Here is a 26,604-nt window from a genome sequence, read left to right as displayed (position 1 = left end):
GAAAGATCAGCCTGGGCGCCCGCCGTTGGGTTCGGTTGCCAAATCTTGGTCCTATCTTGGTCAAATGTAATCGGATTTAAAAAAGGGTGTTGAAAACGATATGTACAATTAATTTTCATTAATCTGCGTGTTGAGGGTCATACTAAATTAGATATTCAAATTAAAATTCTAATTGACCTTTGCAATATTTTCAAGAATTTGATCGCTATCTTTTATCTGTTTATAAGGAGAGTTTATAAAGCTTAAACGTTAAAATTCTTTATAAATGGCTTTTTCAAAAACATATAATATATTTTTTTATACTTAGATTCAAATAAAGTACTATAAAAAAACACAGGGTCTTTGTTCCATCTAGTAGGCTTTGGAAAAGTGAACTGTCATGAAAAGTGCATGGTCATTGACATTTCAAAGTACTGATTGGCCACTCTAGTTCATCGAAGAAAACTTTTTCATTGCTCTTGAAATTTTTTCATTTTTCTGGAAATTATGGACCCAAATAAGAATAAGAAACCGAAGCACAAGCTTGTCGAAAACAAGCTGGAGGTTATGAATGATGTGGAGTTTATTCGCAATATTCTCAAGGACATGAACGTGGATTCCAGTCCCCGAGCACGTGGAGTTCTTCTTGACCTGGCTTACAGTATGTATTTTATGCTTTCTAATGACTCCACACTATATAAAATTGCTTTCAGCTTTAGCCAGGGATCACCTGGTTGAGGCCGACCGTTATGCCAAGATGGATGGTCGCACAACCATAAGTGTTGAGGACATCAAAATGTCAAAGCAAGTGGAAGTGCCTAAGGTGTACAAACCTCCGCCACCGGACAATGGGCCGAGTTGCTCCAACAAAAGTGTTAAGGACATTAAAATGGGAAAGCCAGATCTTGTGAAGAAGATGGCCAATACTCCGCCACTGGACGATGGGCCGAGTTGCTCCAACAAAAGTGCTAAGGACATCAAAATGGGAAAGCATGTGCCTGTGAAGAAGATGGCCATTACTCCGCCACCGGACGATGGACCAAGTTGCTCCAACAAAAGTGCTAAGGACATCAAAATGGGAAAGCATGTGCCTGTGAAGAAGATGGCCATTACTCCGCCACCGGACGATGGACCGAGTTGCTCCAAAATAAGTGTTAAGGACATCGATATGGAAAAGCAAGTGCCTTTGAAGAAGATGGCCAAACTTTCGCCACCGGACGAAGATCCCAAGCCGAACGATGAGCTCCCGAGCACTAGCCAGCGTAAAGGAGACCACACCGACTCCTAACTATTTGACATTTTCAATCATCGAGGGCCCATGGAGCTACGAATACCACAATCGAATATGACGGCGCCTTATCCTGTCGTCAATATTTAAAACCTATTATCAATTTATCAATCAATCAAGATCGACGACGTGTGCGGGACACTTACAGAGACATTCTTATCTCCCTTTGCTCAAAATGTAGACGATAAAAAAGACAATAAATTACATAAAATAATATAAATGAATTATAATTTCTCGACAAAAAAACCCCTAACCGTTTATCAACAGATTTCAGAAAGGGATATCATATATATTCGGTCCTATATACATATGTATGTTGAAAGTATCAGAAAAAAATGCTTGTCCGCTGCTTGGACCGCTTGCAAAGCTTATATCTGGGTCAATGCTCATAGGATGATAAGAATTCCGTTTCCAAATCGTCTAAGAAATGACCAGGATATTCCCAATTCCAATATTTGTAGTGTGTGAATTTCCAACAGGGCATTCATATCACAGAAAACATAGAAATTAAGATATTTTGAAAAGCTTAAAATGTTGTATCTATTATTCTCCGGTCACCTTGGATAAATGAACGAAATATCACGCGATTCTTATCTATTGGTTTCTGCATATCGAGATAATAGTGCAGCATCAGTTATGTGAAAGCTTTTTATTCTAGCATAGTTAGGGCTAGATTTGCATAGGGAAGCTTAGACACTAACGTGCATACGCTGAAGAGATAAGGCTGCATTATTAAGCCTAAATTTATAAAAGTAAACTCGTATTTTATTATAATTAAATATATGGGAAAATTTAATAAGACCCAGCGGAACTAGCTGTGGAGATCAGTGAATTATTGAATTTAGTAAATTTTAAAGCCAGGTATGTTTTTGAGTTAGTGCAGTGCAGTTTTCTTTAAAGAATTATTTTCCCCAGTGCCACGTGCCAGTGCGGCTAGTACCGAGTTATGTAATCGGCTAGTACGAGATGACGTAATCGGCTAGTACCGAATTATGTAATCGTCTAGTTTAAGGATCCAAGGAATTCAGCGCTATTCGACAGAATAAATCCGATGGAATCGGATGGAATCATTTTTATCAATTTTGGAGTCGAACGGCGGCTGCAGTTTTCCGGTGACATCCTGCCCAAAATTATACGACACCTCTAAATTTTTTGTTTCGGGGCTCGTAGCAGAATGCGAGGACGAAAACGATCAAAACAAAGTATGAGAAATGATAGCACAAAGTTTAATGCACAAAATAAGATATTTTTTACTTTTGTTGCATCTTCCGTTATCAAGTAACGGTAAAAAAAGCTCACACGCTTTAATTTTGGCTACGCTGCACGTGTATCAAAATGATACGACACATTAGGATTTTTGCTGTTGGCGCGAAAGATTTGGTGCAAATTTTTTTCATTTAAAGTTTTGCTAAAAATTTAATTAGTTTTTAATAAAATGCCGCGTGGTTGCTTATTAAGCGAAGAAGAAAAGGGAAGAATAAGAGCTTATAACGATGCCGGATTCAATATTAGCAAAATATCGCGGATAATGGGGCGAACACGCTGTGTTATAGCACAGAAAACCCAAGCTGTCCGATCGTGATAAACGACGCATATTGAAAAAAGCAAGCAATTCTTTTCTATCATGCGCATCACTTGCAGCGTCTTGCAGTCATCCTGTGTCTCGGATGACTGTCTGGCGAACTTTGCAAGCCTCGGAATTTATTGTAAGGGGAGTTTTAAAAAAGGCTCCATTCCTAAAGCCCCAACACAAAGAAGCACGCCTTCAGTTTGCTGAAAAAAATTTGGAAACCAACTGGGCCTAGGTATGGAATTTCAACTCCATTTTGTTTATACGAATTTAATCAATATTTCTCACTTAGATAATTTTTTCTGATGAGAAAAAATTTAATCTGGATGGCCCAGATGGGTTTCGTCATTATTGGCTAGATTTGCGTAAGGATCCCCTCATGTTTTCAAGGCGCAATTTCGGAGGTGGATCCGCAATGGTTTGGGGAGCCTTTCATGCGTCTGGAACGCTTAATCTGTGCTTTACGAGCTCTCGTATGAATAGCACAGACTACAAAAAAGTATTAGAGGATCGTCTTCTGCCATTTTTGAACCAAAATGAGGAAAGAAAATATGTTTTTATGCAGGATAATGCATCAATCCATAAAAGCAAAGAAACCCAAAGATTTTTAAACGAGCATTCCGTGAAGGTTTTGGATTGGCCAGCTTGCTCTCCGGATCTTAATCCTATAGAGAACCTATGGGGTATCCTAGCCAGACGAGTTTACGCCAACAACACTAAATTTGACACCGTCAATAGTCTTAAACAGGAAATTTTGGCACAATGGGCCCTCCTAGACCAAAATATGGAAATGGGGAACCATGGAACCACAGAACCTGAAAATTTTACTTGTTTGCTAGAAAAATATTCTCTGTAATAAAAAAAATGAAAATACAACAGTGACACCAGCGTCAGTTGACACGAAGAACCACAAAAAACATATGGACATGATGCAGCTTGCGACTATCGTATACCCCAGAGATTCAAAGTCAGTGAAAGTACGATCAATCGAAAACGTTGCCAGTGCCATACGATAAGTGGACAAATTCTTCAAGAACTCATTTCCAAAACGTGTGACTGTATTAGCAAAGATACTTGGTGAAAAAATTGTCCAGTTGTGTGAAACAAGATGGGTAGAGAGACACGATGCTGTCCTTCAATTTGTTGCGAAGTTACCGTTGATAATCGAAGCTCTGTCAAAAATCAGTGAGTGGAAGAACAGAGAAACAGCAGGCAAAGCAACAATTCTCCTATCGGCTTTGTGCAAGTTTGAATTCATCGTCGGGCTCTTCTGTCAGCTTCTCAGCGACATTCTATCGCTCACCCATCCGCTCAGCGTAGTTCTTCAGAAGGAAGCAATTGATTTGGCGAAGGCATCAAAAATAATTGGGACGTTGCTTGCCACGTTCAAAAATAAGAGGGAAAAAGTTAATGATATATTCCGACTGATTTATTCAGATGCCAAGAAAATGGCGGAAAAACTCGATATTGATGAAGCAAACCCGAGGACACGTGGTCGACAAACAAAACGGGAACTATACGACGTGAAAACTTGCGAAGATTACTACAGGGTCTCTGTCTACATACCTCTGCTGGATACCATCAAAGAAGATTTGGAAGCTCGTTTTTCAAAAGAAGTTTTGGATGGTTACCAATTGAGTATGTTGCTCCCAGAAAAAGTGAGTCTTTTAAAAGAAAACGAAATGGATGATCTAATCGGATGCTTGATAGAAAGATTCGGGAATCTTCTGGATGATGACAAGACCGTACAAAAATTGAAATTCAAAGGTGAATTGAGTTACTGGCAGCAGAAACAAAAAACTGAAGGCAATGAAATTCCAACTTCTGCACTGGAAACACTAAGAAAATGTGATATCGACATATTCCCAACAATCCACACCTATCTCCGAGTATTCTGTACACTTCCCATAACAAACGCGAGCTCTGAACGTTCTTTCTCTTGTCTTCGCCGCATCAAAACATGGCTTAGGACGACCATGCTTCAAGAAAGACTAGGTGGATTAGCGTCATCGAAAGATTCGCAAAACTTGGCAGCCATCGTTTCGCATTATGAAACACGCTATGTAAAAGCATTTTTCTGTTTGAATTTCGAATAAAATTAGCCACTCTGTAATGCATGTATGGCTTTTCAAATATAACCACTTTGTTTACCTAAAAATTGGGATGGATAATTTTTGTTTTTTTAATTTGTACTGTATTTCTCTCGCAATAAAAAGTTTGAACCCCAAATCGAAGAATAAGTTCAAGGTATCACATAGGATTGTGATATGGGGCGAATCAAACGTCGTAGATCTCGCCAAGGTCGGGTGGGTTAAGACTAGGGTATAATGACCATCTAATTACCCTACAACTGATCGAAATCACTCTCTCTCTTCTGAAGCTATTTGAGTTTTAGGGGATTTGTTTCATTGTTTTCGGATTTGATTATAAAGTAAAATCATCCGGGTTTCTTCATGAATTTTCGAGCACTTAAACTATTTTAATCATGTGTTTTATGAATACGTGAAAAGCACCACCCCCATCCGTCGAGCTCAGTCTAAGACCACAAGAAGTGCACGCCCTTTACTCCCATCCATACGTCCCTAAGGTATATCCTCTGGACCTTGCAGAAGATCTTGCAACTTGGTTCTATCCTTATTACCTTATACCTTATTGCTGGCTCTCTTAGTTTCTCTCTTTTAATCCATGAAACTCCCACATATAAGGATCTATGCGTCTCACATTCACATGTCAACTATACTCACTCCCTCTCGCTAAAGACTCGCTCTTTGTACTCGTTTACATCTCTCTAATGCGTAGTTTATTGCCTTCATTAAGCTACAACTCTCCTTTTTCATTTTGGCTTTGCCTTCCATTCGCTCGCAAACCTCAACAGAATTCAGTCGCAAAAAATTCAAAGTACAGTACCATCACGATCTAGAAATGGCTACTTCTATAGACCAGGAAGACTACTACTATATAGACTACTCTTCCATCCATGGAAGACATTAGAAGCCTTCTAAATCCTCGTCCCCCAGTGAATCGGCAGCACGCAATCATTCGCCTAAACGGAAGAACACTCACGTGTTTTATCAAAACTCTACAATGCCGGCCTACAGGCCCATTCATTCTTTCACCACACAAACAATAATCGTCGATTCATAATCCCGCCATAATCCGGGCTTCGCCACGACACGTCTATCTCTCACATCCAAAAAGAGTTTGGAAAATTAAATTTTACTATCTGCTTCATCAAGAACCTGAAATCCTATCGAGACCGCACACCAATGGATATTTTCGTTATTGCACTGATGCCTTTCGACATGGAACGGGTCAACACCTTTCTCGGTATCAACAAAGTTGGAAATAGGCGTATCTCTATCGAACGCCAGAGGCAGCGTGATGAACCTAATATGTGCCATCGATGCCAAAGATTTTGGGCATACCAAAAACTACTGCCTCCACGACTACGCGTGCTTGAAATGTGCCGCCCCCCACCGCTCAACAAACTGCGATCGCCCAAGATCAGAAATCCCTAAATGTGTTAACTGTGGCGGTCCACATGTTGCCAGTTTTAGGGGCTGTAAGGCATTCAAAGAAGCCCGGGATTGCTATTTGGCTAATCGTCCGCTGCCCCCACTGAATGACTTCCAAGGACCCACTAACTCCTTGCCTCGTCGTTGCGACTCCAACCTACACTCTCGTCGATCTCTGTCGCCACCAACAACGTCTCGTCGTGCGATTGAGTCATCAAAGTCACCTCGCTGTATGCCCTTAGCACACACTGGCTCCTCGCCCCAGTGCCGCGACTCCGGCTCATCGTCTACTCAATCCATATCACCACCAACAACATCAAGCCGAGAGCTTAAATCGTCAAAGTCATCTCGCTGGGTACAAATACTTGCCCAAGCAGGCTCCAGCTACTCCACACCTCAGTGCTGCGAAACCAGCTCATCTCCTCGCCGAGCCCTGTCTCCACCTACAACATCAAGTCGTATGCTTGAATCATCAAAGACACCTTGCCGATCGCTTATGCTAGCCCATACTGGCCCTGGCTACTCCTCGCCCCAGCGCCGTGATTCCAGTTTACCTTTTCGCCAATCACAGTCTCCCCCAACTACATCTCGCCGTGCACTTGAATTATCTAAGCCACCTCGCCGAACGCCCTCGACAGCCAAGCCTGACTCCAGCTGCTCCTTACCACAGCGCCATGTCTCCAGTCCATCCTCTTGTCTACCTGAGTCTCCACCTAGGACATCCTGCCGAGAGCTTAAGCTGTTAAAGCCTTCTCGCCGGACGCCTGCGTCGGCCCAACTTGACTCCAGCTACTCCTCTGATGACGCTTTTGTATACCAGATTGAAGGTTTTAATAATTTGGCCATGTCCTTTGGAGCATCTACCTCGGAAGACTCATCAATGGAAGAGGACCTACTCGGTACAGTGTAGTAACCGTACCATCAAAAAACTGTCTAGAAAAATAGACTCTCTAACCCATCTGGTCAAGACATTCACCTTGGATCCACTTTAACTTTGTTTATTCGTAAAAACATAAATACATATTCAATACATTATATGCTGACGATTTTAAGCTAATTATTAAACTAGACAAAACCAAAACTAAACATATTATTTAAGATCAACTGGTCAACGACATTTCAAATTGGTGCTCATGTTCAGGCGCTAGTCTTTTCCGTTCAAAATGTAAGCACATATGTACATGTTTGCAACAAACACCACTGCGTATGCAATGTCCTTTGGATATTTTCAACTCCCCAATGTGAACCAAATAAAAATTCTTGAAATCATATTTATTAACAAACACAAATGGAACTCACACGTTGAGTATTTAGGTACCTCTCTTCAAAAGCGAAAAAGCCCGCTTCAAAAGCGGGCGGAGCCGAAGTTGATATACCCTTGCAGTTAAAAGCGGATATATATCGCAAACCTCGGATAAAGGTTGCCGGTCCTTATGAGAATATCATCATAAAACCAATTAATTACAATAAAATATATACAAAAAAAAAGTCCCAAGCTTCTATCTTCAAAAATATCAAAGTTGGTATTTTTACCAAAAACCATTTCCGATCATTCAGTAATATGTCAGCTATAAGATATAGTCAACCGATCGTTATGAAATTTGGTAGATCGGATTAACTGACCAAAATAAATGTGTACCAAGTACCAGCTTTCTATCATCAAAAACACGAAAGTTGGGTCATTTCCGATCGTTCAGTTATATGGCAGCTATAGGATATAGTCGGTCGATCCTTATGAAATTTGGCATGTCGTATTATTTTGCCAAAAATAGCGTTTTACACGTTTGAACTCTCTTACTCTAAAAACACCAAAGTTATACCATTTCCGATCAATCAGTTATATGGCAGCTTTAGGATATAGTCGGCCGATCCGGGCCGTTCCGACTTATATACTGCGTGCAAAGAGACTATTAATGAGAGACTAGTTTGCGTAGAAACAGACAGACGGACAGACGGACATGCTCATATCAACTCAGGAGGTGATCCTGATCAAGAATATATATACTTTATAGGGTCGGAGATGTCTCCTTCACTGCGTTGCACACTTTTGACCAAAATTATAATACCCTCTGCAAGGGTATAAAAATGTTTAAACGATTGATTATTATAAAGTAAGATTGAAAGAATGTTTTAGGATTTATTTGAAGCGCCTTTGTTAACTATAGCAACTTCATGGCGTTTTACTAAAAAGTTCACAAAATTTTTGAATCTCTCGCCAGTAATTAAGGCTCAGGACTTTTAAAAATTTTCCGAAAGTTGAATGTTAATGGGTTGAGATTAAATGTCTCTGACGGCGATATCATAACTTTAATTCGGTTGTCGGGAAGCCACTCTTTGGCCAAAAAACTGGTATACTTCAGTTCTTTATCGTTTTGAAACGTCAAAAAAAGTGTCATGTCCTCTAATATATACGGAAGTATCACTTAGCTTAAAATTTTGGATTAATGGTGACGATCAGTGATGATTTTGAACCAAAAAATGGTCAAACCTAATAATTATGCAAAACTAGGTCAAATCAATTTGGATGAAAAAATTTTTGAATGTATGTTTTAGGGAAAATTATACTAGGTATGCCTTGTAGTATACTGCCAGGACCCCAGCCACAAAAAAATCTATTTTGGCTTCAAACTACCAAAGGATGTTTCTTCATATTTTCATGGGCTATTTTAAATGGCCTAGTGTTTTGTTTTGTTAGAGAAGCAATTTTCCAGGACTTTTATCTATGAAATTGTTTTTTCTAAGTTGTCTTCTTGCTGTTTTCAAACTTTCCCAGTTGACTTTAAAGCAGTGATCGGCACCCCAATACATTGATATGATTTTACCGCATTAGTGTTAGTAACGAATAGCAGAAAGTAGGCTGTGTGCATGACGTTTCACACATGTATACTGTGTGTGTGTGGCAGAGCTCGGGCAGAGAAATTTCCTATGCCCCCGAGATAGGGCCGTGCCGACCTCTGCTTTAAAGCGATAGGAGACATACTATACTCATATTTCGCCTGCCCTACTAGACGGTTCACTTTTCGAATTATCTTAAGTGGAGCTCGCATTTTTTATGCTGGCTCATATTTGTTACTCATTTCTAATTACTGTAGGAGATCAATCAATAATATTGATTGATTGCACTTAGGCTTACGTAACCCCTTCCTGTATTTACTTTTAAAACACATTACGCCTCTCGGCAGGAATGTTTTTGGCACGTAATATATTGCCAGGACCAAATGATAAAGAAGAATCGATAAAGTAAAAATCCTGTTGGAGAACATCCTTATATATTATTTAAACTAAAAACCTTTACGAAAATTAGAACAAATTTCATATATTTAAGATTTTTGTTTGGCACTACTGCTATTTTGACCGTGACGGCCAGGTAGTTAATAGCAAAAAATGGCGAAAAAAAATAGAAAGGCAAGGAATAAGACGATCACACTTTATATTCTAGTAGTACAGATATTAATATGTTAGCTAATAATATGAAAACAATCATTTGATTATTTAAATTGATTATTTAAAGCATATAGAAATTATAGTCGAAAAACTTCTTGCTCGACCAGCACTACTATTATTTTGACCCAACTGTATGTATAAATTAGAATAAATTTGGGTGTATTTGGTTATCCCTCGCTAAGTCGGTGACGTTGCAGGTGTGGGAGATGAGTGTGATCCCTGCCGGTTGCCGAGGGGGTTCTTCCTTCTTATCAGGAAGTTATGGTGGGAGTTACTATGGATAATCTTGGATAATCCGACACTGCCGTCGCGCGGTTATCTTTAGTTAACTTATATATATTTACTATGCAACACCCGTGGCACCAACATATTTTTTAAATAACAGTACTACGAAAGAGAATAGAATGAAGCTATATTAATAAGCATTAGCAAAAATGCACATACATATATGTATTTGTCGGCGGCAAGGGTCTCTGCCTCTGCTGCCGTGCTTTCGCTCAGTATCAACGGGTAAAGCAGAAGCAGGGAATTCCCCGAGTTCCCAATTACCAGAATGCTACATTTGCTAGAAATCACACAGCGACATATTTATAAAAGTTGTGGTACATTCACGAAATATTGTATTGGGTAGCTTATCAATGCTGCTTATCAATAAATAAAGTTTACTTAAAGAATAGCTCGCCAAACTGCCGAATCAGTTCAGTGATAAACAGTAACATTGTTAGTTCAAATCGCTACTTAGCCAAAACAGATTAATTTTCGTTCATTTTTTTGCAAAACGGCACACAAGTCAAATTTGTCAAATACAGTTGTTCTCCCATTCTAAAAAAGGAAACGAAGTGCAAAAGGGGATATTGGGGATATTCTTACATTCCGTGTAATAACTCAAGAAATGGTTTCACAAAAACCAGTCAGAAACGCAATAGGAAGTTAGGAGTTAGGAGCTGAAATAGAAGCTAGGAAAGTAGGTTGGGGAGTAGGAAAGTACTCTCAAGAAAATTATAAATAATTTGTAATCTTTTTCTTAAAAATAAGCCAGAATCAAGAAATAATGGAGTTTAGCAACATTCGTTTGCGAAGCCTTTTGCATTACGACCCGGAAAGTCAAAAGTTTTCACCGACATCAACCATAAAATACCTTCGAGTGCCTGAGGATAAGGAGTATCCCCTGGATCTGACCAAAAACTATGAGACCTTTGTCCATCGGAACAACGAATATCCCGGTCAATTCGATATGGTGCAGTACTACTTTGAGCACGTCGACAAATTGGCGTTTATTCGGCAGGACTTTGACATCTTTTGCTCCCGCAAAGTACTACTAACGCTAACTACCGCCAAGCCAAGGACATCATTTACCAAAGATTTGTCGATGGAGGCCTTCAGGTTTAAAGGATGTATCTTTCTAAGGATGCTACAAGAAAATGTTGAAGCTTCCGCCCGTGATTCATACTCATTTAAGGCACGCCAGTACCTATTTAGTGGTAAGTTATCTAGACGGTTTTTAAATTTAAATAGTGTTTTAAAATTTTCATTTAGATGAGCCAGGAAAACTACCCGATACGAATGCCCCAGTAGACCAGAGGGACCAGATGTATGGAATGTTCTCCGCTCGAATTGGGAAATTCCGATTGCTCTACTCATGCGAGGTTGTTGGAGTTACAAACACCGAAAAGCTCGGTGATCTGTAAGTTGAATTTAGACAATTTATAAATAATAATAATTCCTATTTACTGATCCACAGCACTGATCCCGAGGAGCTGGAAAAGTGCTCTTTAACCACCGTAAGGGTCGTTAAAAGCTATGTCAAATGGCGAACCTCTTTTCGCTGTCCTTCGTGGGTCCTTCAGACCTACTTTTGTGGAGGTAGTCAGTTGGCTGTAGCCAAATTCGATGATAATGGATGTGTGCCCGAAAGGATTGAGGTCGAGTCCGTTGAGGATTTGCTCGAGGTAACCACCAAACTACATATAACCTTAAGTCTTTAAGCCAATTAATATCCCCTTTCTATCAGTCTCACGTGCGATCTAACCAGACCAGCTTTAAACAATTGAACGGCTTTTTGGAGCAGATCAGGCAGAAGCTGGACGAGGTCGACAGTCCGAATGTGAGCCTGAAGTTTACTCTCTCCGGAAATGAATTAGTTTTCGACGAGGCTTTCAAGACCGACTTTCTGGACTTCGCCAACCAGTTTTAGGCTCAGTGATATTATATTCTTATAATATACCAGCTGTTTGTATATTATAAGCCATGAAACTCAAAAGCGCCAATAAATTTGTGGTATTTCCCTTTATACATTTAATTCATACATATAATATAAGTTAATTACTTCGATTAGATTAGTGTGGAAAAGATTAGATACAGCTTTTATACCTGGAACTCGAATAGTGCAAATTTTTGTTCAAATGAGTGTAATTAAATGGTACACTCTTATGCACTTTAGAAGAAATTCATACTTAAAGGAGGCACCTCCGAAGCTTTTGGTTTTCCCCGATGGAAAACCAATCTCTGTAATCTTTTTTTGGACTATATCGATCCTAAATGGCTTTAAAAGTAAACAAACTTTTTTACAGACGACGACAACGACGTCGCATTAATCACCAGTCAGATAAGAGTTTTTGGTCTGCTGACTTCATTCGGTAAGCTCAAGTGCCTGGAAATCTGAGCGAAATAAAATGACTCACAGCCTTTTTTTCTTAATTTATTAAAAAAATTTTAAAAAAGGCACAATCAACTTTGTAAGCTAATAATTAGCTAATATAAAATTATTAAAGTAAACATTTTAAGCAATAAAAAATGTAAAAAAACAACTGAAAAAAAACGTATTAAAAAATCAAGCTTCGGTTCTGAGGTACAATATTAATTTTGTCCAGAAAAAGTGGTCAAATTTACCATAGTGCATAGCCAGGTCAGAACAAGTTCCGTAGGCTGTGGCTCCCAAAGATCCAGAAATTATTACAGCCTCCGGCCAGGAGTCATGCCAACATGGTCAGGGGTCACACCACCGATTATAAAGTCATTTTATGACTTACATAAAGTTCAATTCGGCACAAAAAGCACTTAAAAAAATGTATGTTGTTCTTAAAAATGTATAGCACATATTTGTAGTGAAATTTTTAAGAAATAACCAGAGGTTCTGATCATATGCTACAGAAACTATGAAAACCACCATTTCAAAATATCTATGAATTAAATCAATATTAATAGGTATTTTTAAAATTATTTATTTACGACAAAATACACAAAATTTTAGATTTGATTTAGGTTTAGCATTTTGGTTAGTTCTTCTATTAGAAAGTAATTCCCATTGACGCCATAGCCTAGGAGAAAAATATTAATGCTATTTGAATTTCAATATTCCCTTAGAATTCGTCATCGCATTCTTTAGATAATCTATTCGGGAATGAAACAAAAAAAATGGCTTTTCTATTTTGTGGTAAAGAAATTAATATATAATTTGATAAATAATATATAAATTGAAGTCTACTTGCACTGCAGATATAGCTGCTCTAATTTTAGAATGACTTGGCGACGTAACAAACGCCCCAAACAATATAATTTTCTTTAATTCTCTGAAATCTTTGCCAGAGCAAAAGGCACGTTTTCATAACTGGGGCAACGACTTCTTCAAATCTATAGGCGGTTTTAGTTTCAAATTCAAATAGTAACGGATAGTCTCCACTTTTGAACGACGCGATATCGATAATTATCGTTTGGTGTCATGTTGCCGGCACGTTCCGTTTCGCGGTCCACCTCTATTGCATCGATGTTTTTCCACCTCTAGTTTTGTTCGTCAATCGTTGAGTTTCTTTTTTGTTTTAAATTAAAAAAAACCATTTAAAAATATAAAATGGCCGACACAAAGGGCGTGAGTAGCCAAGTATTTAATAAATCCACGTGGCGCCTGCCACCGACTATCCACTATCCGAACAATGCCCAACCGGCCATCTTCGATCTTCTGGCTTGGGTGCTGATTCATTTTCGGTGTGGCGATGCCGCTTCTGTTTTTTGTCTCTGCGTCTGTTTGTTTGCCGCCACCTCCGCCTCTGCCAACGCCACCGCCCCCGCCGCCGCAGTTCGTTGTCCCCGCGCTTCATTGTGCGATTTTCCAGGCGTCGGCATTCTTTCAGAATTTTTCTTTGTTTTTGCAGATGCACTGCATCTGCACTTAACAAGCATACCCCTATGGGCGACCCAGATTATACGGGCGGAATGTCGGATGCTTATCAGCTGTGCCCCCTTTTGGAGAAATTCCAATAAATATGCGGCGACAGAGAAACTTTCAGTGTGCGTGCCTAGCATGCTAATACCATTAGTGGATGGGGGGTAGGGGCCCTAGCTTTCTATGACCGCCAGCCAGTGGCGCTGTTCTTGGACACTAAACTAATTACCAATGGTCCTTCACTTTCTACAGTTTTCTAGCATCGAGACGCCCGGCTACGTGGGTTTCGCCAACTTACCCAACCAGGTGCACCGCAAGTCCGTGAAAAAGGGCTTCGAGTTCACGCTCATGGTGGTGGGTGAGTCCGGCCTGGGAAAGTCCACACTGGTGAACAGCCTATTCCTTACGGACCTCTACCCGGAACGTATCATTCCAGATGCCATAGGTAAGCTAAACCCCATGTACTCCTAGAAATGTGTAATTATTTCGAATATTTTTCTAGAGAAACAAAAACAGACTGTTAAGCTGGAAGCCTCAACCGTGGAGATCGAGGAGCGGGGAGTCAAGCTGCGTCTCACTGTGGTAGACACTCCCGGCTTTGGTGATGCCATTGACAACTCGAACAGCTTCGGAGCCATCCTGGAGTATATTGACGAGCAATATGAGCGCTTTCTGCGTGACGAAAGTGGCTTAAACAGACGCAACATTGTGGACAATCGTATTCATTGCTGCTTCTACTTTATATCTCCGTTTGGACACGGGTGTGTACCGGTGATCTGGCGGTGGATGTTTGTTACTCATCTTGATGATATCATTTTATTACTCTTACCTGCAGCCTCAAACCCCTCGACGTGGAGTTCATGAAGAAACTGCACTCTAAAGTCAATATTGTGCCGGTGATCGCCAAGGCGGACTGCCTCACCAAAAAGGAGATCCTGCGCCTCAAGTGCCGCATCATGCAGGAGATCGAGAGCCACGGCATCAAGATCTATCCACTGCCAGACTGTGATTCCGACGAGGATGAAGACTATAAGGAGCAGGTGAAGCAACTGAAGGAAGCTGTGCCTTTCGCCGTCTGCGGCGCCAACACTCTGCTCGAGGTCAAGGGCAAAAAGGTTCGCGGTCGCCTCTATCCGTGGGGCGTGGTCGAGGTTGAGAATCCCGACCACTGCGACTTCATCAAGCTGCGCACTATGCTAATGTAAGGGTCCAACTCTCACTCTCTCTCTCTCTTGTAAAAGGCTAATACTTCATCTTGAATCCTCAATAGCACCCACATGCAGGACCTGCAGGAAGTAACGCAGGAGGTGCACTACGAGAACTACCGCTCCGATCGCCTGGCCAAGGGCATTAAGGGGGGCAAGGGAACCGGCGAGAATGGCATTAAGCCGGAGCGGGAAAGCATTGTGCCGGGCCAGGCCAGTGTGCTGTCGGAGAAGGATCGCATTCTGCAGGAGAAGGAGGCCGAGCTGCGGCGCATGCAGGAGATGCTGGCCCAAATGCAGGCGCGCATGCAGGCCCAGCAGTGAATACCATTCATCCTGACCCCAGCAGTGACGCAGGCTGATGCGGAGAAGCAGCACCCGAGTCGTGCAATCGATATATATATACATAAACATATATTTTTTGTAACGCAGATTTAAGTTCGCGATCGCGCTTTAATTCTACTCTCAATTGTGAAACGACGGGCGCTATTTAATCTGTATTAATTTCGCATTCTTCATATACATATACACTAATAATCGTAGGTCTTAGTTATACACACTCTATACATATACATATACATATATATATATACATATACATAATATAAAATCGAAACAAAACGTCTGCAATGCAATTGCGCTCCATTTACGAAAAAAAAAAAACCAAACACCATCAACACAAAAAACTCATTTCATATCACTCCTATCACTCCACAAACACAAAAACAACTGTATTCCTACTATGTATTTAAAAGCGATTAACAATTATTATTGTACTCTGCTAAAAGTTTAGGCTAAGCGATTCCTATGTCCCGATTTGTATTGTATGCTGATTAATTTTTTTGTAATTTTTATCGACTCTGTAGCCCTTTTGTTTAGGTTATCCTACATACATATATTAATGTCTTCATTTTATACCTATATATATTCATATATATTTGTTTATGTATATATGCATACACGTATATGTGTGGCAGAGTGCGACGCGCCAACTCGAATTAGTTAATAACTTTTTGGCAAAAGGTTCAATTCCTATACATTTATACTTCCTGCGAGCCCCGAATCGAACCACTAGGCTGCTTTAATTCGGTGACGAATTCGATTGACAGCCGCACTCTCGAAGCAACAAAAACAAAACCAAAATGTGAAATCTCTTTTATGTATTTGAACGTTTTTTTTATCCTAATATAATCCTGATGAATACATATATATGCTTTTTATACGATTTATAAACCACACGTCTATTTATTATCTACCTTTCTTATTGGGGAGCAGAGATGTACTCTTCAGGGGGGTTCGGAATGGAAGGATAAGATATAGAAGTCATATAAGATACTTCGCTTGAGGATCCGATGGATATTGGCCGAGATATGCGCTTCCCAAGGTCCATATTTTGGAATTTCTGCATTTTCTCCATTTTTGAAGGGGATCCATCAGAAAAATTTGAAAAAATCGGATCCCAAATTTTGTTTCTAGGTTTTGATGCAGATCGGTAGAGAATCGACCCAGAAATCGATAGAGGTACTCCTCTTGAGGATATTGGCCGAAATATGGCCTTCCTAAGGCCCATAATTTGGAATTTCTGCATTTTCTCCATTTTTGAAGGGGATCCATCAGAAAAATTTGAAAAAAATCGGATCCAGAATTTGGTTTCTAGGTTTCGATGCAGATCGGTAGATAATCGATCCAGAAATCGTTTAAGGTATTCCTCTAGAGGATCCGATGGATATTGGCCTTCCAAAACAGCCAAAAAATGTATTTACTGTGTTTTCCAATTTATTCAATAAAATAAAACCTCTACCATATAGCTATACCATGCTATGACCTGAAAAAAAATACAAAAAGTATCTTTCTGATTTTTTTTTGCAGTGTATGAGCCAAAAACAGGTTGGCAGCACACCTGATTAAATACCAAAAGTAGCGTGGTCTGATCGCCTCTGTTATCATAAGTTTCGGGTTTAAGAGGCTTTGAAACATAAGAAGACGAGTTGTCTCTTAATATATAACCCCCTAAGTACGAAGAAACCCAACAAGTTAAAGAATCCGCTGGATGCGAGCCTTAAAATCGGAAAAATCATGAGAACCTTGTTATCATACGACGGTCTGGCAACACTGGCGGAATCGTTTTTTTCACCGCAGTGTGAGAAACTCGTGGCGCGAACTCGGAAAAAGGCGACAGGCACACTCCGCATGTTTTGTAATGGTTAGATGGTTATGTTCAGGACGATATCCATTCGCCGGCTGCTGCACCAATCCCCGCCACGATGTCGAGGTCTGATTGCCGCCAACGCCCCCCACTGGCGCACCCTTTGCACCGCCAACCGGGTCAAGGACGAAGCGACGGAGGCGGCGGAACAGTCATCGGCGGAGACCTCGCCGGGGGAGCTGCTGCGTCAGTTCGCCACCATGCCCGTTGACCGCATTCGTAACTTTAGCATCATCGCCCATGTGGATCACGGCAAGAGCACCCTGGCCGATCGAATACTGGAGCTGACAGGCGCAATTGCCAGGAATGCCGGCCAGCATCAGGTCCTGGACAGCCTCCAGGTGGAACGGGAGCGCGGTATCACGGTGAAGGCACAGACAGCGTCAATCTTCTACAAACACCAGGGGCAGCTCTACCTCCTCAACCTGATCGACACGCCGGGTCACGTGGATTTCTCAAATGAGGTTATTGTTATGCTACAGAAACCAAATACAGACCAACTAACCACTCCTCTACCTTTGGACGCAGGTCTCCCGCTCCCTGGCTGCCTGTGACGGCGTAGTCCTGCTGGTGGATGCCTGCCACGGTGTCCAGGCACAGACTGTGGCCAACTACCATCTGGCCAAGCAGCGTAATCTGGCTGTGGTGCCGGTTCTAAACAAGATTGACATCAAACACGCCAATCCCGACCAAGTGTGCCAGGATATGAAGCTCTTGTTTGGCATTGATCCCGCCCAGGTGCTGCGTGTGTCTGCCAAACTGGGCACAGGGGTCTCCAAGGTCCTGGAGCGCATCATCGAGGCGATACCGCCGCCACAGGTGCAGCGAGAGAGCGAGTTCCGGGCGCTGATCTTCGACAGCTGGTTCGATAAGTACCGCGGGGCACTGAATCTTATATATGTCCTAAATGGAAAGCTGGAACTCAACCAGGACATCCAATCGCTGGCCACCAAGAAGGTGTATCCCGTAAAAAGCATTTCTGTGTTGAGACCGGCCGAATCTCCGGTTCCCGATTTATCGGCCGGCCAGGTGGGTCTGATTGCCTGCAACATGCGGAACAGCAAAGAATCCATCGTGGGCGACACCATCCACCTGAAGAACCAGGCTGTGACCGCCGCTGGGAGTTACAAGCCCCAGCAGCCGCTTGTGTTTGCCGGCGTCTTTCCGTCGGATCAGTCCAAGCACGTGGCTCTGCGAAGTGCCATCGATAAGATGGTATTGAACGACTCGGCTGTCACCGTTAAGGTGGACTCCAGTCCAGCTCTCGGTCAGGGCTGGCGTCTGGGCTTCCTCGGCCTCCTGCACATGGAGGTCTTTTGCCAAAGACTGGAACAAGAACATGGTGCGGAGCCCATTATCACGGCTCCATCGGTCACCTACAGACTGACATTAAGTAATCCCAAGCTGATCAAGCAGCAGGGTCGCGACACCCTGGACATATCCAATGCAGCTCTATTCCCGGAACCGCACAGCATCAAGGAGTATTTTGAGCCGCTGGTGATTGGAACGATTATCACGCCCACGGAGTATGTGGGTCAGATAATCGGGCTCTGTGTGGAACGTCGCGGCCTCCAGCAGAGTTGCGTGAACATCGACGAGACCCGCGTCCTCATGAAGTACATCCTGCCACTGAGCGAGATCATTCTCGACTTCCACGACCGCCTCAAGTCCATGAGCTCCGGTTACGCGAGCTTCACCTACGAGGATCACGGCTACCATCCCTCCAACCTGGTGCGATTGGACATCCACTTGAATGGCAAGCCAGTGGAGGAACTGTGCCGGATAGTCCACGTATCCAAAGCCACGGGCGTGGCCCGACAGATGGTGCTCAAGCTAAAGGATCTCATACCGAAGCAGATGGTCCAGATTGCCATACAGGCGTGTGTGGGCAGCAAGGTCCTGGCCCGGGAAACAATCAAGGCGTATAGGAAGGATGTAACGGCCAAGCTATATGGCGGAGATGTGACCCGGCGGATGAAGTTGCTCAAGCAGCAGGCGGAGGGCAAGAAGAAGATGCGAATGTTTGCCAACATTCGAGTGCCGCACGAGACCTTCATCAATGTCCTGAAGCGATAGTCCGGCTAATACTCCATCCTTACTAGGTGAGTTGTCCTTTCGAGGGATAGAGTTCCTTCGGAATATGTTTATAGTCTAAGATAATCGCTTATCGTTGTGGTAGCCTCCCTCTTCGTGAAACACCCCGCATTCCCACCATATCCGTTGTGATAACTCTTATCGGACATAGTTTATAGCTCTTGGTCTGGAATTACAAATATTATAATGCCACACACCACCCACCTACCTACCTACAAAGTTCATTAACATTAAAAGAAGGGTATTTGATGTTTCTACTTCTCCTTGTTGGTTTTTTTTTTTTTCAATGCACTTGGCGACCTTGTAATGCCGTCTGGTTGTTGTTGCAAGGAAAGCACGAAGAAGAAGAAGAAGAAGTAGAGGAGAGAGAAACTGGCGCAGAAAATCGAATTTTCCTGACCCTGAAAACTGGCACACAGACACTCACAAACACACACACACACTCACTTACCAACAAACAGATGAGTGCAGATAGAGATAGCAACATATAATGTATCCTTCCACCCAACCGCCCCAAAAATCTTACACACACACAACCACTTAGAGAGAGAGAGATACCTGTGAGAAAGCTAATAGGTGTAGGTGTGAGTTATTGCAAGTTTGTTGGCTTGTGTCGCTCTCTCGCCTGTAGATTTGTTGTTGTTGTTTACGCGAAACGAAGAGGGACGCACATTAAATGAGAGGGAGAGAGAAAAAGTGAGAATTGAACCTTTAAATCAGTGAGTGAGGTTGTTGGGCCGGTTGGGGGGTGGTGGGTGGCTGGGTTGTGTTTTATTCTGTGCCTGTGTATGGGTGACCTTGAAAAACCATAACATTGTTGTTTCCCCCCTGCCTGCTTCGGTAGAAATGCAAATTGCAAACAAACCGAATCGGCAACCGTTCGGCCAAAACTGTTAAATTATTATGCAACTAAAAAAAATCACGAGAATATAGTTTTAAATTAACTTTTTTTTTTGCATTGATCGAGTTAATTAAAAAAAAAAACTATTACGAGATACACCGTTTAAATGTCAGTCCGCTAATTATGCCAATGAACCGTTTTTTTTTTGTATCAACTTGTAACTCTTTACACCTGATTTTGTATTTAACTCTTAACATTCTCTGTAAATCGGCAGAAAAATCAGCTGCACTTTGCAAATTCTCTCGCAAACAAAACAAAAAAAAAAAACTGTAAACAAGCAACAACAACAGAAAGCAGCTGTGCGAGCTGAGCCCCAAACGCAGGTGCAAAAGAGATGGCACTCTCACCATCTCTCAATTGCCGCTCACAAACAGTTACCTTTGTTATTGTTTTTGGGGGGCTGCATGTGTGTGCATGTGGAGAGCACACATACCAGTGCAGAGGCGCCTGCAGAACAGTAAAGGAAAAAAAAAAAGAAAAAAAAAAAGTAAAGTTAAATACATTTCGCTGTCCAGTGTTGTTGCGCGCAATTGAACTCACGAACAGTGGGATATCTAGTGATGATAATAAAAAAAAAAATAATTATTATAATTAAAATAAAAGTTTTTAAAATCTTAATAAGAATATTATTTTTGTGAGACTATTTCTAAAAAACAATATTAGTTTGCCTCATGAATCAACAAGTAGACAAAAGCAAAGATTACTTCTTAAAAGATAAAAATGATCTTTTGAAATATTATCTTTGGCTATCCTTATTGAAGTAACGGTATAAGTGGGCCCATTGTGCGGCACGACGTCGCCCCAACGTCGTCGTCGCCGACGCCGCCGTTGACGCTGTGCTGCTCTGCCAGCACAAAAACACAAAAACACAGTCAGTTTTCATTCTCATTTGACATCATCAACATTGAAATTTAATTAAAACAAGAGCAGGAGGCAACTTCAAATTAATACAGTATCATCGGCGAATATTTCTGGTGCGGTTATTTCAAGTAAATCACAAAATTTTCGGTATTTGAAACGGGGCTTTATTTATGGCAGCGCGATAACTTTAGTTTTTCATTTAACAAAACAATGATTTTTGTTTTTGTGCGAAAATTAAGCGACGCGCACAAAATAACAAACGTCATCAGCTGTTCTTTGTTGGTGTTTGTGGGGGGGAGCATGAATGTGTATGCGTGTATGTGTGTGTGAGAGTGAATAGTACATATGTGGAAGAACTTTTCGATAAGTTGGGGGGGAGGGGGGTGTTGCTTTCTATATTGTACAAGTTATTATTTAAAATTGTATCATAAAAGTCGTAAACATAACCTAGAAATGTAGGAAACTGGCCGTTTGAAGGTTATGGCAGAAATACCCCTCTCCTCACTGCGCCGCCACCCATCTACCCAAATGGCTTGGCCTTGACCGTGTATATCGGTGTGAGTGCACCAGAGCGGGACAACAAGATAAAAGCCAACGGTAACCAACAGCTGACAGCTGCACTTTTGAATCTTGCGCCAAGTGGCAGTCCTAGCGATCCTCCCACCGGAACAACACCAAAACACAATTAGTTCCCACTAAACAAATATACAAAAAAAAAAATAAAACAAAAAAAAAACAAAAGTGCAAAAAATCGAAGTAAAAATAAATAACAACAAAAACAACAGGCAGACCATCTCTTTCTGGCCGCTCACTCTCTCTCTCTCTCATACACACATACACCGGCATACGCTCAGCTGTACACGTAGACATTAGTTTTGTTGTTTTTGTGTGTGCGTTGTTTTTCTCAACATTTTTTTTTTTATATTTTTGTTTGGTTGTCAGATAATTGTGCAATAGGAATGAATAAAAAAAAAACAATAAAAAAAATCGTTAACAATATACAATTCGAACGGAACTTGAAAGTTTCGCTCAAAATTTTTGCAAGCCTGGCAATACAGTGTTGAAAAGAGTTTCGAAGAGACAAACACACAAAAAAAAGCGATAACTTTTATTGGGTGTCTTCTCTCATTTCATTTTCGCTGATTCTGATTCTTATTCTGATTTCGTTGTTGTTGTTGTTGTTGTTACTGTGAGTGCGTCGCCTTTGTTGTTTATTCATTTCCTTTGCAAATATCTTCTATACTCGTTGAGTTTATTTACGCAAGTTCAAGCTTATGTATTCATCGACCGATCGTGTACACATATACATACATACATATATATATTAATTAAAAAAAAAAAAAGTGAAATTTCTTCATAATTATTCATTCTGCGCAAAAAAAAAAAAAGCTGAAAGAGAGGCATAAAAGTTTCATAATTTGAAATATAAGGCGTTATTATTGTTTAAGGATCCACAAACACACACAGCTGATAGATAGGCTTTGTTGTTTTTAAGCTGATAGTGAACGATAAGAGGCGTCGTCCGGGGGGATCGAGGTATTTGGAGCTTTCTTAGCCCTTTGTTTGTTTTACCATTTTCGTTTTTGTCTCTCTAATCAAATATCACATGAAAATTGAATTTTTAGAATGATAGACACTTTATTGATCCCCTTGATCGGTTAAGGACACCCGCCACTGATGCTGACGCAGCTTCGCTCTCATTATTTTTAAGCTCTCTCTCTCTCGCGTTCTCGATTTTTTGTAAACAACAGGGTTGCCAAACAATTTTCCAGCCACACTGGCAACACCATTCCATATTTTTTTGCATTTGTGAAATTCAAGCATTAAAGCACAGAAAGAAAACAATCAGGGCTAGGATATTGAAAGAAGTCGAGACCACAAAGCTTATATCTTGCCATTATCTTTTTGCAGTGCGTGATATGTTCGAGGATACTACACAGCCGATGTGATAAACAATACAAGACATGATCGGTGGTCAGCAGGCAGCAGCGCAGGTGACGCCAGCAGGTGCTGCAATTAAATTGCACTTTGCCTGCAACAAAAACAACAACAATAATAATAATATCAATAACACCAACAATAATAATAATAATAGTAACAAAAACAACAACATGTACGCTGGCCTTAAAACAGTTGTAGAGCACAAAATGAACATCAAAAATGCTAACAACAACAACAACAATAATAATAGCAACGCCACCAACAACAACAACAATAACAACAACAATGGCGAGAAATCAACAACTGAAATGCGAAAAATTTTCGAAAATATCAACGATGGATCTGGATCAGTATATCGGTCGCTAGGATCCTGTGTCTCGGCTGCTTCGCCGCTGGGAGCCTTTCGGGCAGTGCCCAGAGCCGCCTCGATATTAGTAACTCCAGCATCGTCGACAATTATGGGAGTTTCCAAAGGAATCGGCCCTGTAGCGCAGACCCTGAAGGGACTCCAGCCAAGATCATGTGGCGTTACGCTAGCATCGGGCACTATGCTGGGAGTTACCCGAGGAAACTCTGTGGGAATTGTGACAGGATTTCCCGCCGGTCTGCGGTTGCTGCCAGCGCCTATTCCCAAAGGAAAGCCACCAACTGTGGGCGGTGGAGATAGTGCAGAAGCCATAATGTCAGTGGGTAGAGCGGTCGAAGCTCCTGCTGCAACCAAAAGTGCCTTAGTCACCACTTTAAACCCATCAGCAGCCCAACAGCAGCCAACCCAGCGCACTGAGGACCAAGAAAATGCCTTTCGACGCATCGAGGATGTGCACAACTATGCCAAGTTGCAGGACTATAGCAGCGAAGACGATGACGTGGAAGACGACGAGGAGGAAGAGCTGGACGAGGAGGAAGAGGAGGAGGACGACGATGAGGCTGATGCAGGAGCAAAGATCCAGGTGCCTGCAAAGCAAGAAGTTACACGCATCCGACGCGAAGACACCGAAGAACATGTAGATGTGGTTACGGTTCCGCAACCAGAACAAGAATGCGATCAGGAGAAACATCAAAAGGAAGCTGTGGAAATCATTCAACCCGAGCACCATGCCCGCCGTCCCATGAACGCGTTCCTCATATTCTGCAAGCGACATCGCGCCATCGTCAAGGAGCGCTACAAGACTCTGGAGAATCGGTAGGTTCTCATAACTCTACTCAGACGATGGCCATTCTAACAGCATCCTAACATATTCTAGAGCCATTACGAAGATCCTGGGTGACTGGTGGGCCGCACTTGATGAGCAAGAGAAGCACTGCTTCACCGACTTGGCGCAGCAGGTGAGTTTTCAAGTTCGCTTTTCACTTTTTGGAAAATTTCCTAAAAGATTTCTGCTCTTTACAGAACAAGGACGCCTTCTTTAATGCCAATCCCAACTTCAAGTGGTACAAATTACCCGCTCCGCCCCTAAGAACACTAGCAACCCGTCCCAGTAATGCTGCTACGGGCGGAATTGGATCTTCTGGCGATGATAATCAGCCATCGCCACATCCTACTCAGTTGCAGTTGCAGAAGATACCATTGGACCTGTTGCGTAGCAACTACTTTAAGCTGGCCGACGAAACCCAGATGGGAGAACTGAGTTCACTGCTCCAGGTGCAGGTCCAGGAGAAGGACTTCGCCCTGCAACAGGTCCTCAGTGAGACCAGCCAATTTCTATCCGCCCACATGCCAGGTGCTACTGGCAATCAGCCTGCCACTGGCCTCAAGCGATCGTTCGACAGCCAGTCTAGCAATTCCAGCGAGGAGGAGGGGGGAGCGACCGGTTCGCCAAATAAAAAAGCCAAATCATCACGCTCGTGCAAGGGCAAGATCTACCAGGAGCTGGTCAACTCCGGCCAGCTGGCGGCCATCAACAAGAAGGGCAAGAACAGGAATCCCACAGTTTCGGGAAATTTTACGGATACATCATTGGACGCAGCACCGAATACTCCACCCATTTCGCCACCAGAACGCCCGCAGAGCAGCAGGCATCAGCGCAGTGTGTCCGAGTCGAGCAGCAGTGGCTTCTTCAATCTGGAGGAGAGGATCAAGGAGCTGCCGGCTCTCAGTTTGGATGCATATTTGCAGCGCAAGCGCAGTACCAAAAAGAAGAAGAAGTTCAGCGGCAGTAGGAAGCAAAGGAACATCCTGAATAGCAGCTCAAGTGGGGCAAGAGCGGCTCTCCCTGATCCTGCGGTGGTTGCTGGTGATCTGGAGCGGATCAAGCAGCAGCAGCAGCAACAACAATTGCAGAAACAACATCAGCGGCAACAGGCAGCTGCCGTGGGCAGTCAGAGACGCAAGGCTCGGAAGGAGAGCATCACACGTCGGGACGTGAGTGCCATCGAGCAGGAGGTGGCCTCCATTCTGCCGCTAACAATCAACGGGTGCTACTACTTCAACGAGAGTCCTGTCCCCAAGGCGACCAGTGGCCCAGTAACGATTGTGGCATCCAATTCTTCGTCGCCGCTCTCCTCAAACTCCTCCTCCTTTTCCTCGCCGAACTTGGAAGAGACCTCCTCTACCTCAGATCTACTCATTCTGGCCGAAGTGGCCGCCAATCGCACTGAGCTGACCAAGTCCAACTAGCGACAGCAGCACTACTAACAACAAAAGCAGGAGCAGCAGCAGAAGCAGAAGCAGCATCAGCAGTAGTAGAATAACCACCAGCATCAGCAGTAGTAGAATAACCACCAGCACCAGCATCACCAATTTTCATTAAAATTTTTATATTTTTTTTCTTAAACACGTTATGCCTTAAATGAAACGAAGTCTTTGAGGTGTTCCTTTTTATTTTGTAACCCAAATACGTAACATACTTTCTAGAAGTCAAGCAGACATATTCATTTTTAAACATTATTTTATTTTATTTTATTATCCAAAAAGCCACATAATTAGAAAAAATGTAGTAAGTAAGCTCTCCTTTTGCATGGAAGACTTAATTTAAAAAACGCTGGTGCTGGCGGTGCGTCAAAGATATGATGGAGAAACAGACATTCGTTGATCTATTACAATTTAGTCAATAATATTATATGAAAGATGAAAAGAAGAAGAGAGAAGCGAAGGCCGCCGGTAAGGAAATGGCAAAAGGAGAGACGGCAGGAGAAGATGTATTTTTGTTATGATGTGGGCGAGAAACCCCCTTCAATTTCATACACGCATACTGTCTATATATATATATATGTACACATATATATTTAGATAACTTGTTCTGTTTATTTTTTTTTTTTTTTGTTAAGTTTCTTCTTTCATCGCGTTCGACGCCAAAACAGGCAAGAATCCAACAACGATATCAACACAAGTCGAACGCTCATTAACTGTTAATTATTATTTCTAATATTTAGATATAATTTATTGCAACATTTGTCAATGGCAATTTGCAACACAAATATATTCAATGTAATGTAATACTG

The 26,604-nt window shown here is 42.0% G+C and overlaps 6 protein-coding genes across 10 annotated transcripts; all 6 read left to right on the top strand.

Moving 5' to 3' along the window:
* The first annotated feature begins 341 nt into the window (after positions 1-341).
* Positions 342-1,471, top strand: LOC108121462 (uncharacterized). The gene is made up of 2 exons (XM_017235570.3): positions 342-640; positions 693-1,471. The coding sequence occupies exons 1-2, from the start codon at positions 487-489 to the stop codon at positions 1,265-1,267; spliced, it is 729 nt and encodes a 242-aa protein (XP_017091059.2). The 5' UTR covers positions 342-486; the 3' UTR covers positions 1,268-1,471.
* Positions 1,472-6,218: 4,747 nt separating this feature from the next.
* LOC138925911 (uncharacterized) lies at positions 6,219-7,262 on the top strand. Its single transcript, XM_070277557.1, has one exon. It carries the CDS (start codon positions 6,219-6,221, stop codon positions 7,260-7,262), a length of 1,044 nt encoding a protein of 347 aa, XP_070133658.1.
* A 3,247-nt stretch (positions 7,263-10,509) lies between these two features.
* LOC108134076 (decapping and exoribonuclease protein Rai1-like) lies at positions 10,510-12,095 on the top strand. Of its 5 annotated transcripts, none has more exons than XM_043209963.1 (5): positions 10,510-10,516; positions 10,832-11,277; positions 11,333-11,480; positions 11,538-11,745; positions 11,808-12,095. In XM_043209963.1, exons 2-5 carry the CDS (start codon positions 10,848-10,850, stop codon positions 11,988-11,990), a joined length of 969 nt encoding a protein of 322 aa, XP_043065898.1. In that variant the 5' UTR covers positions 10,510-10,516; positions 10,832-10,847; the 3' UTR covers positions 11,991-12,095. The 5 variants fall into 5 exon arrangements, with proteins under 5 accessions (XP_043065898.1, XP_043065897.1, XP_070138166.1 ...); XM_043209962.1 differs by having other exon boundaries at positions 10,510-10,760; positions 10,836-11,277; XM_070282065.1 differs by having other exon boundaries at positions 10,510-10,760.
* A 1,420-nt stretch (positions 12,096-13,515) lies between these two features.
* Positions 13,516-16,367, top strand: Septin1 (Septin 1). Its single transcript, XM_017254260.3, has 5 exons — positions 13,516-13,661; positions 14,208-14,400; positions 14,458-14,716; positions 14,791-15,156; positions 15,226-16,367. Exons 1-5 carry the CDS (start codon positions 13,644-13,646, stop codon positions 15,482-15,484), a joined length of 1,095 nt encoding a protein of 364 aa, XP_017109749.1. The 5' UTR covers positions 13,516-13,643; the 3' UTR covers positions 15,485-16,367.
* Positions 16,368-17,077: 710 nt separating this feature from the next.
* On the top strand, positions 17,078-19,442 carry waw (Translation factor waclaw). Its single transcript, XM_017254252.3, has 2 exons — positions 17,078-17,830; positions 17,895-19,442. The coding sequence occupies exons 1-2, from the start codon at positions 17,369-17,371 to the stop codon at positions 19,440-19,442; spliced, it is 2,010 nt and encodes a 669-aa protein (XP_017109741.2). The 5' UTR covers positions 17,078-17,368.
* Positions 19,443-23,186: 3,744 nt separating this feature from the next.
* bbx (bobby sox) lies at positions 23,187-26,599 on the top strand. The gene is made up of 3 exons (XM_017254250.3): positions 23,187-24,346; positions 24,408-24,489; positions 24,554-26,599. The coding sequence occupies exons 1-3, from the start codon at positions 23,187-23,189 to the stop codon at positions 25,778-25,780; spliced, it is 2,469 nt and encodes an 822-aa protein (XP_017109739.2). The 3' UTR covers positions 25,781-26,599.
* The last annotated feature ends 5 nt before the right edge of the window (positions 26,600-26,604 follow it).

This window comes from Drosophila bipectinata, chromosome XL (genome assembly GCF_030179905.1).
Source record: "Drosophila bipectinata strain 14024-0381.07 chromosome XL, DbipHiC1v2, whole genome shotgun sequence".
NCBI lineage: Eukaryota > Metazoa > Arthropoda > Insecta > Diptera > Drosophilidae > Drosophila > Drosophila bipectinata.
This window is presented reverse-complemented; position numbering and strand designations above follow the sequence as displayed.